At 38.2% G+C, this 14,256-nt stretch overlaps 1 protein-coding gene across 2 annotated transcripts in view; it reads left to right on the top strand.

Moving 5' to 3' along the window:
• The window catches only part of DENND5B (DENN domain containing 5B), a 218,973-nt gene that overhangs the window by 196,050 nt on the left and 8,667 nt on the right, over positions 1–14,256 (top strand). For both annotated transcript variants that reach the window (XM_018048342.1, XM_018048343.1), the window contains 6 exons: positions 1,075–1,203; positions 3,783–3,904; positions 9,116–9,261; positions 10,805–10,923; positions 11,740–11,927; positions 14,000–14,082. In XM_018048342.1, coding sequence (XP_017903831.1) covers positions 1,075–1,203; positions 3,783–3,904; positions 9,116–9,261; positions 10,805–10,923; positions 11,740–11,927; positions 14,000–14,082 — 787 coding nt within the window. The remainder of the gene's footprint in view (positions 1–1,074; positions 1,204–3,782; positions 3,905–9,115; positions 9,262–10,804; positions 10,924–11,739; positions 11,928–13,999; positions 14,083–14,256) is intronic.

A 14,256-nucleotide genomic window follows, 5' to 3' on the forward strand; every position in this document is an offset into this window, starting at 1 on the left:
AATCGTAAAAATTCTAATCACAAGGAAAAAAACTGTCTTTAATGTATCTATAAGAAATGGTAGATGTTCACTAAACCTGTTGTGATCATTATTTCATAATCTATATAAGTCAAATCATTATGTTGTGTACCTTATATGTTGTGTGTCAGTTATATCTCAATAAAACTGGGCAGGGGGAGAGATGTGTTTTACAAGGAGGCTATTCCTTATTCTGAATGCTGGAATCATCAAAGAGTCTGCAATATTTATTACAGCTGAGATAAGTCATTCTATACTTAAGAAAAAAAAAATCAAAGGAAAGGATGGTGGGTCACAATCACAAAGACTTTTCAGTGACTCATTGTACTGTTTCTGTAATTACCCTGTCCCTTAGGTTTGTCCTTCCTGCTCAATCCTTCTTTCCCCCTAGGAGGGGAATCATTTAGGAAGATTAATTCAGTCCTGCTGGGCATAGCATCAACTTCAACACAGAATACCAATTTATACATATATGTAACATTCATTTGGAGGTTGATCACACAATTTGTGGGCACACAGTATCCTAAGTCTTTCAAATTTTTAAGAATTTTGAATTTATTAGTATAATACAGCTTTTCTTCTAATGCCATAGAAAATGGAATTTCATATTTTCCAGATGTTGTCAGGGCAATTTGAAAAATGATTCAGTGAATTAAAGTTGTAGCAGAGACTTAACTAAACTGTAGAACAATTATTTTGAGTAAGAGCGTGAATATTCAGCCTGTTTTACTACTTTTTAATAACCAATTGCCAGTTTATATGTATCTGCAAGCATGAAACAAGAACAAAATAAAACCTGAAAGAGTAAATGAGTGCTAAATGCTTTATCTTAGGATATTGTCTGTATGGTCATGTGGTAATGGTAATTCTGATGTGGGACTAATTTCATGATTCACATGGGACACTTAAAGTTTAATCAGCATAAATGGTGCATGGCCTATTGTTTCCTCTAAGTAGAAAATAACTTTTCTGTGCGAAGTGCTATAATTCTTCAGTTCTTTCCCAGTTCAACATTAGCCTTAGGATTTACATCTTTGCTGTTTTACTATTCTTTAGGCATATTCAAAACATGAGTGAGATCAAGACTGATGTCGGACGAGCTCGAGCATGGATAAGATTGTCTCTAGAAAAGAAGCTCTTGTCCCAGCATCTCAAGCAGTTGCTCTCTAACCAGCTGCTCACAAAGTAAGAGGTGGCCTCGAGGCATTTCTGTTTCTATGACCTGTGTGCTTACAAAATAAATTGCATAGACTGACAGGCTGCCTTCTTCAGCATGAGTTGTTCACTCCTGTGCACATGCAGTCTTCCTTTCTAACAGGCACATGTTTCAGATGTCATGACTTCCTGTTTGATTGTATATGGGAGGGTACAGATTTCATAGCCAGAGGCAGATGGTGCTACCTTTTTCAGAAAAAAAAGCTAAGTAGTCCCACAGGTTGATGGTAACATCCAAAAAGTGAAAATGGCTCAGTTGTGTCCTATTCTTTGCGACCCCGTGGGCTGTATAGTCCATGGAATTCTCCAGGCCAGAATACTGGAATGGGTAACCTTTCCTTTCTCCAGGAGATCTTCCCAACGCAAGGATTGAACCCAGGTTTCCCACATTGCAGGCAGATTCTTTACCAGCTGAGTCACAAGGGAAGCTTTATCAGCTGAGCCACAAGGGAAATATCCAAAAGATGGGTTGAATTTATGTAAACCTTGTATCCTATTGTGAACATCACAACAAAACCAGAAGTAGCAAAAAAAAAAGGTCCATAGTAAACAGCTTCTCTGAGTCTTACCAATACTTACATTTAGTAGTGTAGAGCCAGTAAACCAGTCAAGTGCATATTAGTTAATTATTAACTGTTTTGATTGATTCCCTTTACTCCATCAGAAACCTGGATGAAATGCATCATCCAGATAATACGTATAGTAGAATTAATTTGAAAATTAAGGGCTTTGGGGTTCTCTAGAGCAAAGGCATGCAAAGGATTCAGCAGAGACCTCAAACACGAGAGTGTTGGAATTGTACCATAACCCAATTCTTTTTGTGATTTTTAAATTTGTATGTATCACTGTCCAGTTCATTATCCTTTGGAGCATTTTAAGATGAGTCTTAATATCCAAAGAATGGATTAGATAAAGAGTATATGATGTGAAGTACAGCCTGTGAACCTGACCTTCTCCTCTTAAAACTGACTACACTCCCCACCCCTTATCCCTGCTGATAAGTCTTCTGCTCTTTGTGGCCAAAGTACAAAGGAGAAAATGATAATTGTTTAAAAATCTTACTACATAAAGGTAACTACTAAGTATCTTACATGTTTTCTACTGTACTTTCTTCTATGCATGTTCTCTTAGTTAAGATTATACTGTATTTGCAATTTAGTTCATCCTTTTTTCAGGTTAATATTATACCATAACATTTTATATGTCATAAAGTCTCTGAAATCTGAATGCCTGAGTTCAAATACTGCCTTTACTATTCACTATTTGAATGGCCTTAGGCAAGATCCTTAACTTCATTTTATCACTTTTCCTCATCTGTAAAAGGAGAATGCTAATAGACTTAACTCTCATGTGATCATGAGGATTAGATGTATTAATAACTATGAAATACTTGAGAAATGCTTAAATGTAAGTGCTTAATAAAAAGTTACTGTTTTAGGGAGCAGTAGTTTTTTTCTTACTCAGTTAAAATTAAATCCTTATTTGAAATGAAACATCTGAAACACAGAGTGGTTTAAATTTTCCAGATGATTATATTACAACTAGTCAATATTTTTAAAAATTTATCTTTAGTGAATGTAATGTCCTTCAGCCATAGGATGAGAAAAAAAAAATCCACCATAGGCTATTAATAGCAGATGTGGGGAGTAGTAGTTTTGTTATTGTTAAAACTCTTCTTAAACTTTATTTTTTAACAAATTTTTTAAAATGTGTTTTTAGCTGCACTGAGCCTTCATTCTGCATGCTAGCTTTCTCTAGTTGCCATGAGCAGGGGGCTACTCTAGTTGTGGTGGCTGGGCTTCTCACTGCTGTTGCTTCTCTCGTTGCAGCTTGCAGGCTCTAGAGCTCAGGCTCAGTACTTGTGGTGCCTGGGCTTAGTTGCGCCGTGACACGTGAAATCTTCTCAGACCCAGGGATTGAAGCTGTGTTCCCTGCATTGGCAGGTGGATTCTTATCCATTGTATCACTAGGAAAGTCCTAAATTTTATTTTAAATTATGATATATTGGGTTAGCCAAAAACTTTGTTTGGTTTTTCTGTACCATCCTCTGGAAAAACCTGAATGAACTTTTTTGGCCAACTCAGTATTTTTATTTTTTACAAATAATATTCAAGTGGACATTTGTGAGTAAATCTTTGCCATTTCATATTATATCCTTAGGACTGAGTCCTTAAAATAAAATTAATAAGTCAAAGAATAATTATTTTTTAATTACTTAAATATTACCAACAAATTGCTTTTCTGAAATTTTCAGAAGATTACACTTTCTTGTTATTCACTGCCACCCCCCACATACACCCCCATCAGCACTGATCATAATTTTAAATCTTTATTACTTTGATAGACAAAATGAAATCACAGGAGGTTGTTTCTTTAATTACTAAGTAGGTTAAAATATTAACATATATACATTCATTTTTATGAATTGTCTGTTCTTTCTAGATTGAAGTTTCTACTCATAGTTTGTCTAAGAGGAAGTATTTTTTAGCGGAAGACATAAGGAAAAATACACTGTACTATTACTTTGTGTTTGTCTTATCCTTTCCTAGGAAGCTTTATAAACGTTATGCTTTTCTCCGTTGTGAAGAAGAAAGAGAGCAGTTTCTTTACCATCTTCTTTCCCTCAATGCTGTGGACTATTTCTGCTTCACCAGTGTCTTCACCACTATCAGTAAGTCTGGAGAAGTGAATGTTAAGTGAAGTGCTGCTCAGATGACTAATGGAATAAGAGTTTATATTTTTGAAAGTGAGACATACCACAGTTCAGTGAGACAGACACTGTAACATCCACCCCTCCCCCCACCTTCCCTGCCCTACCCCATCTCCATTTAGCAATAAAGGTTATGCCCCAGCAGCCCCACCTCCTGAAGACAGCCCTGGCTATTTGGGGAATGTCTCACCAAAGAAAAAACTACCTTCCCTGAGGCTGTCCGTCCTACTAAAGCCAGCCAGGATCCCTGCCTGATCCCTGGGCTGCCCCAGAACTCACTGTAGTATCAGCTGAGGACTCACAGCATCAGAGCTCAGTTTCTGCCTCAGCCCACCCTTTCTTCCTCACATGTTGAACCCAGAAGCAGCATTCTTCATGCTAATTTCTGACTCAGAGTCTGCTTACCAAAAAACCCATCCTGCAGTAGGAAATGGGGTGGATGTGAAGAGGAATGTTTTATTAAACAAACATTGTAGTGTCTTATCTGAAACACATAAATTCAAAGAATCAGTATATGATAATAATAAACATGTAACTGAACAGCCATGAAATTAAAAGATGCTTGCTCCTTGGAAGAAAAGCTATGACCAACCTAGACAGCATATTAAAAAGCAGAGATATTACTTTGCCAACAAAGATCTGTCTAGTCAAAGCTATGGTTTTTCCAGTAGTCATGTGTGGATGTGAAAGTTGGACTATAAAGAAAACTGAGTGCCGAAGAACTGATGCTTTAGAACCGTGGTGAAGACTCTTGAGAGTTCCTGGGACTGCAAGGGGATCAAACCAGTCAACCCTAAAGGAAATCAGTCCTGAATATTCATTGGAAGGACTGATGCTAAAGCTGAAACTCAATACTTTGGCCACCTGTTGTGAAGAACTGACTCACTGAAAAAGTCCCTGGAGCTGGGAAAGATTGAAGGCAAGAGGAGAAGGGGACGACAGAGGATGAAATGGTTGGATGGCATCACCAACCCGTTGGACATGAGTTTGAGCAAGCTCCAGGAGTTGGTGATGGCCAGGGAAGCCTGGTGTGCTGCAGTCCATGGGGTTGCAAAGAGTTGGACACAACTGAGTGACTGAACTGAACATCATTAAACTTTGATGATTCAGAAAGACTTAAGAATCTTGCTGAATGTTGCAGATCTCAATGACCCAGATAACCATGATGGTGTGGTCACTTACCTAGAGCCCAATATCCTGGAGTGTAAAGTGGGCCTTAGGAAATGTGACTACAAACAAAGGTAGTGGAGGTGACGGAATTCCAGCTGAGCTATTTCAGATCCTAAAGGATGATGCTTTGAAAGTGCTGCATGCAATATGCCAGCAAATTCGAAAAATTCTGTAGCAGCCACAGGACTGGAAAAGGTCCATTTTCATTCCAACCCCAAAGAATAGCAGTGCCAAAGAATGTTCAAACTACCATACGATTGCACTCATTTTGAATACTAGTAAGACTATGCTCAAAATCCTTCAAGCTAGACAGACTTCAGCAGTACGTGAACTGCGAATTTCTAGATGTACAAGCTGGGTTTAGAAAAGGCAGAGGAACCAGAGATCAAATTACCAATATCCGCTGGATCATAGAGAAAGCAAGGGAATTAAAAAAAAAAAAATCTGCTTCATTGACTATACTAAAGCCTTTGTGTGGATCACAGCAAACTGTGGAAAATTCTTCAAGAGATGGGAATACCATACCACCTTACTTGTCTCCTGAGAAACTTGTATGTGGCTTAAGAAGCAATTAGAAACTTACATGGAACAACTGACTGGTTTAAAATTGGGAAAGAAGTAAGACAAGGTTGTAAATTGTCACCCTGTTTATTTAACTTCTATAACTTCTTGTATAGAAGTTAATGCCTGACTGGATGAATTATAAGTTGGAATCAAGATTGCCAGGAGAAATATCAACAAACTCAGATACGCAGATGATACCACTCTAATGGCAGAAAGTAAAGTTAATCTAAAGAGCCCCTTGGTGAAGGTGAAAGAGGAGAGTGAAGAAGCTGGCGTAAAACTCAGCATTCAAAAAACTAAAATTATGGAATCTAATCCCATCACTTCATGGCAAATAGAAGGGGGAAAAGTGGAAGCAGTGACAGATTTTATTTTCTTGAGTTCCAAACTCACCTCACTGAGGACAGTGAATACAGCCATGAAATTAAAGTGCTTGCTCCATGGAAGGAGAGCTGGGACAAACCTAGACAGCGTATTCAAAAACAGAGACATCACTTTGCTGACAAAGGTTCGTATACTCAAAGCTATGGTTTTTCCAGTAGTCATGTATAGATGTGAGAGTTGGACCATAAAGAAGGCTGAGCATCAAGGAACTGGTGCTTTCAAACTGTGATGTTAAGAAGACTCTTGAGAGTTCCTTGGGCTGCAAGGAGATCATACCAGTCGATATAAAGGAAATCAGCCTTGAATATTCACTGCAAGGACTAATGCTGAAGTTGAAGCTCCAATACTTTGGCCACTTGATGGAGAGTCAACTCATTGAAAAAGACCCTGATGCTGGGAAAGATTGTAATCAAGAGCAAAATGAGGATATGGTGGTTAAATAGCTTCACTGATTCGGAATGCTAATGGACATGAATTTGAGCAAACTCTGGGAGATAGTGAAGGACAGGGAAACCTGACATGCTACAGTCCATGGGGATCAAAAAAAGTCAGACACAGCTTAGCCACTGAGCAACAATAAGAGGGAGGAAATACTGATTAAAGATGTGTTTTTGATAATTATAGCATTTATTCTGTTGCATTGGTCCCCTTTCCTACTTTGGAGAATTTTTACTTGTATCAGTTAGGAGTTATTTTCAGTTGCAAATATCAGAAAACAATGGTTTAAACAAATGGGTACTTTTGTTTCTCTTACACAGTGAGAAGTCTTGAGGTAGGCAGTCTGCAGTGCTATCCCAGACCCAAGCTCTGTGACAGTTGTCAGTGTGTGCTAATCACCTCATGGTCAGATGGCTATTCTCAGTTTACCCTCCAGCGTGAAGAAGGAAGCAGTGCCAAGGAAGAGGGGTCAGAATCTGTGCCAGAAGAACATAGTTTTCTAAGAAATTTCAATAAATACGACCAGTATTTCACTGGGCAGAGTTGTGTAGGTTTTGGTCTTCTAAGTCTCTGGTAGAGGCAAACAAAGAAAATGGAGTTAGAATGGTTATTAGGCTAACCTGTAATATCTGTCAAGATACTGTTAGTTAATTAGAAGTTAAGGTGTTACATACAATTTTGAAAGAGAAGAAATTGCAGAGGGAGTTAGGACTCCTAAGCTCCTCCCCATATCTGCAGATTTCTCTTTATCCGTATAACTCTTACAACTAGGGAATTGAAATACTTCATGAAATAAATATTCTGAGTTTAATAATACTACTCTTTTTCTGCTTTATGAAATCATTGTTGTGTATCTGTGAGCCCTTTGCAGCCAACAGAACTGCCGACCCTAAACAAGCCTTTTTCTACATCTTTTCTAATCCTGTCAGTGAAAGAAATGAGTAGCCTCTGGCACCTAAAATAACGTCTTGCACTAACCTCTTCTGCTTTCAGTTTCAAAAATCGTTTGATTCTCATGATTACTAAACCGTGAAAATATGGCCTTTTTCTCTGACATTTTCCTTTCCTTCAGCCAAAATAAAAGGACAGAAAGGGGGGTTATTCAGCCAACAGAAAGAAAGTCCTCTATGTAAAATTAGAGAAATGAGCCATTTATCCCATTCATTTTGCTCATCTAAGAGCACACTGAAACATGAACCCCTACTGTGAGGCAGTATCTGAGCCCCTTGTCCAGTGACTGGTTTTAATCCTACGTGTAGTTCTTTCAAAGAGGACTTTTTAATAGTTCTCTTGTGACTGGATGAAGAGAATACCAACCAAAATATTGATTCTACCCTGCCTTTTTTTTAAAAAAAAGTATGGCTCTGAGGGATAAAAATATGCTAATGTGTTTGAGCCATCCTCATTTTTTAAAGGAAAGGGAGGTATGTGGAATGCCTAACTGTGGGCTCCACATTTGAGCAAACGATGGTGTTTGGCCAGTGACATCTAGTGGCTTGCCTTTGAAGAGCCTTCAAAGGGAACGATTTTACAGATTTCCTTTCCACATCCTGAGTCTCTCCCTGAGGCACCTCTTGCCCTAGAGCCCCCTTTCCAAGTTGTAGCTAATAGACTTCATATTACAACTGGAATGGAGGTGCTGTTGTTTATTACTGGCTTTGCATATAGGACTGTAACACTGGGATGAGAAAGTTCTGAAGTGCAGTGTTGTGAAGCATTGCCCAAGAAAATCAGCAACAAACAGATACTATGCAAGTAGTCACCAACCACCTTCTTTATATGAAACCATGCCAGTAACCATGCTCATTTGTACTCCATCTTGGAACAAAATGAATAAAAACATCACAGCAATGAAAATACTACACAGTCACTGTTTATGTCCTCAGGTATTCTGGTGCTAATGCCTGACATTGTTTATAAAATGTGGTGCTGATGATAAGCATGCCATGTTATGGGTGTGAGAGTTGGACCATGAGAAGGCTGAGTGCTGAAGAATTGGTGCTTTCTAATTGTGGTGCTGGGAAGGACTCTTGAGAGTCCCTTGGGCTGCATGGAGATCAAATCAGTCAATCCTGAAGGGAATCAACCCTGAATATTTCTTGAAAGGACTGTTGCTGCAGCTGAAGCTCCAATACTTTGGCCACCTGATGCGAATAGCCAACTCATTGAAAACAACCCTGGTACTGAGAAAGATTGAGGGCAAAAGGATAAGAGGGCGACAGAGGTTGAGATGGTTAGATAGTTATCACCCACTCGATGTATAAGAATTTGAGCAAACTCCAGGTAATAGTGAAGGACAGAGGAGCCTGGTGTGCTGCAGTCCATGGGGTTGCAAAGAGTCGGACAGAATTTAGCAACTGAACAACAATGCCGTGTATACATAATGATGTATAAGTATGGAAACTAGTACAAGTATTGGGACTTGTGGCTTATAAACCACACCTCATCTTTCTAGACTAGAGGAGGTTATGATCTCATCCTGTTGCTTAAGTATATCTTGATAGATCATTAAAAAGCAAATTATCTGTGAAAGCCAACAGAATTCTGAATATGTATTTGTTTTCTTCAAGAGAACTTCACTGTAATTTTGTATTAATTTCAGCATTTTTCTTTCAGTGATTCCATATAGGTCAGTGATCATTCCCATCAAAAAGCTGAGCAACGCAATCATCACGTCGAACCCTTGGATCTGTGTATCAGGAGAACTAGGAGACACGGGAGTAATGCAAATTCCCAAAAACCTCCTTGAAATGACTTTTGAAGTAGGTTCAGCTAATTGCTTTCTTAGCACAAAGTGTCATACATAGTTCTACACAACAATGCCAGTTTCAGTTTTTCATTTTTCCCTGAGTCAGATAATACAAAGGGTAATTAAGCATGCAGGATCATTTAGGGGAATATACACCCAAAGTTGTCTTGAACACATGGATTTGTTTTGCATTTTTATTGTTGTTTTAATTGTTAAGCTGTGTATTTCTACTTGTAGTGGTGCACTCTGGGGCTTTGCCAGGTCCTTTTCCATAATTCCCAACCCGTGTTGTAGAACCTGGCACGTAGAGAACATTCAGGTGAATGCTTTCCCCACAGTGGTTCTCTTCCAAACTGTAAATTCACCCTGCCTGAACCTGGACAAAGGGAGTGGGAGCTGCTGTTCATGCTTTGGCCTTTAGACCACATGGTGATATTTATAAAGTGATCTTGTGAAAATACCTCACTATGATAGTCAGTTTTCCAGTCTTACCTGCTGAAGTGGCCCCATACTTTTGAGCCCACATGCTGGTTGATGCTGGCATGCAGAAAGGAGACAAACACCTGTTCTTCCAGAAGGGAAGTGGTACTAACTGGACATTCTGTTCCTGGGGTCTAAGAATGGCAGTTTCCACACAGAATCATGACACTGCCCAAGAGCTTATTTTGACACCATCTAACCAGTGGGCTCACACTTATCTGTATATAAAAGATGAAAATCCTTGGCTTTTCTTTGATTACCAAGCATAAACTGCATTATAAGTCCCATAATTGCTGTTTCTAGACTCTCACATTTGCCTGCTTCTTTCTATCTCTGCTGCCACAACTAATTCAAGATGCCCTCCTCCATCACCTAGATCGTTGTGATTCAAAGATGTCAAGTGCTTTGAGAACTCATAGCTTTGAGGTTCCCAGCTATACATAGTCAGCTGGGGCCTGTGATCTTTGATCAGAATTTCTAAGTCAGAATTTTGTTGACATTTATTTTTACCATTTCTGTTATCATCACTTTCTTTTGTACTTACGCACAAAGGGTCAGGAAGGATGCCGATAACTATGCTTTTTTTTTTTTTTTAACAGTAGCTTCAGAGACTTCTAGATGATGTTTGAGGTCAGTTCTGCCTTAGTATTTATTAAAGCAGAAAAAGTTGGTGATTTTTTATGTCTATAATTATTTTTCTGACCTCCCTATAACTAAATCTAAATAGCATCCTTTCCCATTTTTTGGAATTCTTCTCATCCTTCAAAGGAAAAAGATCTACTGACTCAATGATGTTTCTGGATTCTTCAGTTGGAAATCATTGTTCTTTCCCAAGTGTTCTTCAAGCACCTGTTTACATAGCTACTCTCAGACATTGTGTAGTCCCTCTCATTTAATAATGTTCCTATGTCTCCTGTCTCATTAGAAGGGATCTATTTGGATATTTTTCTCTAGTGCACAACAGAACACATTATGCAGAGTCCTCTGCACTTGTAAATTGTTTGGAACCACGGCTAAAGCTGAGAGGTGGCAGGAAAAGATCAGGAACTGAGTACCCTATGGTCCTGTCCCTACAGTGCCAGAACCTGGGGAAGCTGACAACTGTCCAGATTGGTCACGATAACTCAGGACTGTTAGCCAAATGGCTAGTGGATTGTGTCATGGTCAGAAATGAAATCACAGGACATACATATAGGTAAGTAAATGTCCTTGGGAGTTCAAATTTCTTTTAATACCTTTTAGACAAGAAAAAGTTTGAGAATTATTTTCATTCTAAAGCTTTCCCACTACCTTTTGAATTTTACTTTTAGTTTTTTGCGTTGTCTTGTTTATGTAACAACAAAGTTCTGTTATTTTGTTCCAAATACAAAATTGCCCCCAAAATACTTCTCAAAAAGACTGATTGTGTTTACTGCTAACGCTTAGTCCACAAATATTGAAAAAGATTGGAACTCTGATAAGAAAAGGAAAAAAAGAAGCTTAAAATAATGTCAGTAAGACAAAAGACTCTTTTGGACATTCCTGATTGCAGCCAGCACTCCTCTTTGAGAACATTCTCCTCTTTTTCCCTGGAACTTTATTCCCACATTAACATCTAGTTTGAGGATACTCTTGTTGAAACTACAGAATTTTGATATAGATGAGGTATGAGAAAATATTTAAAAGTTACTTTAATTTGAAAATAATTTTTGGCTATACAGAGAGAATTTCTTTATTTTTTAGAGATTCACTGAAGTAATTAGTAAAATGTCCTGATGTGTGTAATTTACTTTAAAATACTTTTAACAAAAAACAAAAATGAAGTATATGGGAGAATGTTATAACTAAGTCATAAGAACATGGGTGTCTATTTTTTTGTCTTCTAAGTGTTTGCAATTTTTCATAATGAAAAAAATCAGCCACAGGCTGATCACCCACTAAAATGATGGGTTTCACCCTTGGCACCATTTTAAAATTCTGATTCAAGCTAGTAAAATATTGGAGATTCTGAAGTTTATTTCTGGCCTGCTAGGTTCCCATGCGGGCGGTGGCTGGGGAAAGGCATTGATGATGGAAGTCTGGAGAGAATTCTCATTGGAGAATTGATGACATCAGCAGCAGAGGAGGATCTAGTAAAGCAGTGTCGGACTCCACCCCAGCAGAAATCACCCACTGTGGCCAGGAGGCTGAGCATCACATCACTGACAGGAAAAACTACCAGTAATTAGTTGTTTGTTTATTTTCCAATGTGTCGGCATCATGTGGCCATTTCATAAAAAACTGTTATGTTAAATGAATTATGGTAAGGAGATTAAAAAGAAAGCTGAGGAAAACTAATTTGTGAGAAAGACTTTAGAGTGGAGAGAGAAAAAGGGGGAAATAAGGCAGGATAATTACAAATAATTAAAAGCCTGAAGAATTTAGATGTTAAAATCCAATAAAAAACCACCTGCTCTGTTTTAGTTATGCTCTGAAAGTATGAATAAATAATATTTTGCCTGAAACTTCAAGGAAGAATAAGGACAGTTATAGTACTCTCATATCTAGTTATCCAAAGCCCCTTTTTCTAAGAGGAATTCTAAAACTTCCACTCCCCACCCCACCCCCAAACTTCCTGCAGAAGTGACAAAATATATGAAAAAGTGACTTCTACAGATAGGGTACTGTGTTCACATGCCATTTTTAATAGCACAATAAACTTCTAGTTTATACTAATGTGGTCTTTAGTCTCCCAAGGCTATCAAATTTTAATCCCTGGGATATGTAAATGTTACTTTATTTGCATGCAAATATGAGTAAGTTAAGGATCTTGAGATAGGGAAATTATCTGGGTTATCCAGGTGGACCCTAAATGCAATTACATGTATTGTTATAAGAGGCAAAAGGAAATTAGACACACAGAGGAGAAGACAGTAAATAGATGGAGGCAGAGACTGGAGTGATGTGGACGCAAGCCAAGGAATGCCGCCTGGGCTGGAAGAGGCAAGGAGCAGCTTCTTCCATTGAGCCTCCTGAGGAAGCACAGCCCTGTCCACAACTTGATTTCTACCCATTGATACTGATTTCTGACTACTTCTTCTGGAATTGTGAGAGAAGAAATTTCTCCTTTTTTTAAGTTACTAAATTTGTGGTCATCTATTACAGGAGCCACAGAAAACTAAAGAGACAGTGAAGAAGTGGTTTTATTCCAATTCATGGACAATAACCGTGAGTTATTGGAGGTACCTTATTAATAAGAGGTACCTAAGAGGTCCTTAGTTAACAAAGCAATTTCCTTAGATATTATTATTCTATATCCATTTGTTAGCATATAGTGATATATTAACTATTAGAATGATATGATCTTTAAAAATCTCCCTTATTCTTTAATAAATGATTCCCTTTATCCATAATTCTTTTCTGCCTCCAGAAGTAAACTTATTACCACACATACACTAGAATAGCTAAAAAGAGCATAGACAACAGTGAATACGCATATATTACAATGGGAATGCAAAAGGAAAAACCATTTGGCAATTTCTTATAAAGATATATACATGTACTAACCATACACTTCACCCAGAACTCTCAATCTAGATGTATATATCCTAGAGAAATGAATGCATATATCTATAGCAAGACTCGTACTCAAATTTTGCAAGCAGCTTTATTCATAATAGCCAGAATGGAAACACCCGCAATATCCACCAGCTGGTAAGTGGATAAGCAGATAGTGATATATCTAGTCAGTGGGATAGTATTCAGCAATACTGTTCATATAGCTAACATCATACATAGATGAATCAAAAGTATTGTGCCAGGTGAGAAAAAGCAGACATTATACAATTCTGTTTATTAAATTCTAGAAAAGGCAATATAATAATGATGGAAAGCAGATCAGCAGTTGACAGGGGTTACAAAGTTGGGTTACAAGCTGGGGAAGGGAATTGACTGAAAAGGGGAACAGCGGAACTTTTGCGGTTGATGGAAATTTTCTGTATTTTGATTATAGTGGTAGTTAATGTCTATACATCTGTCAAAACTCATCAAACTACATACTTAAAACTGGTGACTATAGTTACAGATTTTGAGTGGTAAGGCTGGGATCTGAGTCTTGGGGGTCCTTTAGATTCTTTCCCATCGTGCCAGTATGCTTCACTTGACCAAACTGGCAAGGCAGCTTTCATGGATCCCTGACAAGGCAGCCTGCCCTGGTGAAGTGCGTCCTGCACGGGCAGGCACAGCTGATGCCCTGCAGCGCTCGGTTTATTCTCCTTGCCTGAAATTTCCACCATTATTCATTATTTTTTTAGAACCCAATGCAGGACAAATCCAAGAAGGAATTGGAGAAGCTGTGAACAACATTGTGAAACATTTTCACAAACCTGAAAAAGAGGTATGATGGGCTATAAAACTTCCTATGGTAGGATTTTAAAGCGGCCTTTATACGTGACACATAAGGCAATAAAAAGGTGCATTAATTTTCATTTGTAAGCTTTCTAATAGCTGCAAAAACATGTTTCATAGCTACCCTCAGCACTTGTTCCTCTGCTGTTTTTCTTAAACATCA

Source organism: Capra hircus, chromosome 5 (assembly GCF_001704415.2).
Source record: "Capra hircus breed San Clemente chromosome 5, ASM170441v1, whole genome shotgun sequence".
Lineage (NCBI taxonomy): Eukaryota > Metazoa > Chordata > Mammalia > Artiodactyla > Bovidae > Capra > Capra hircus.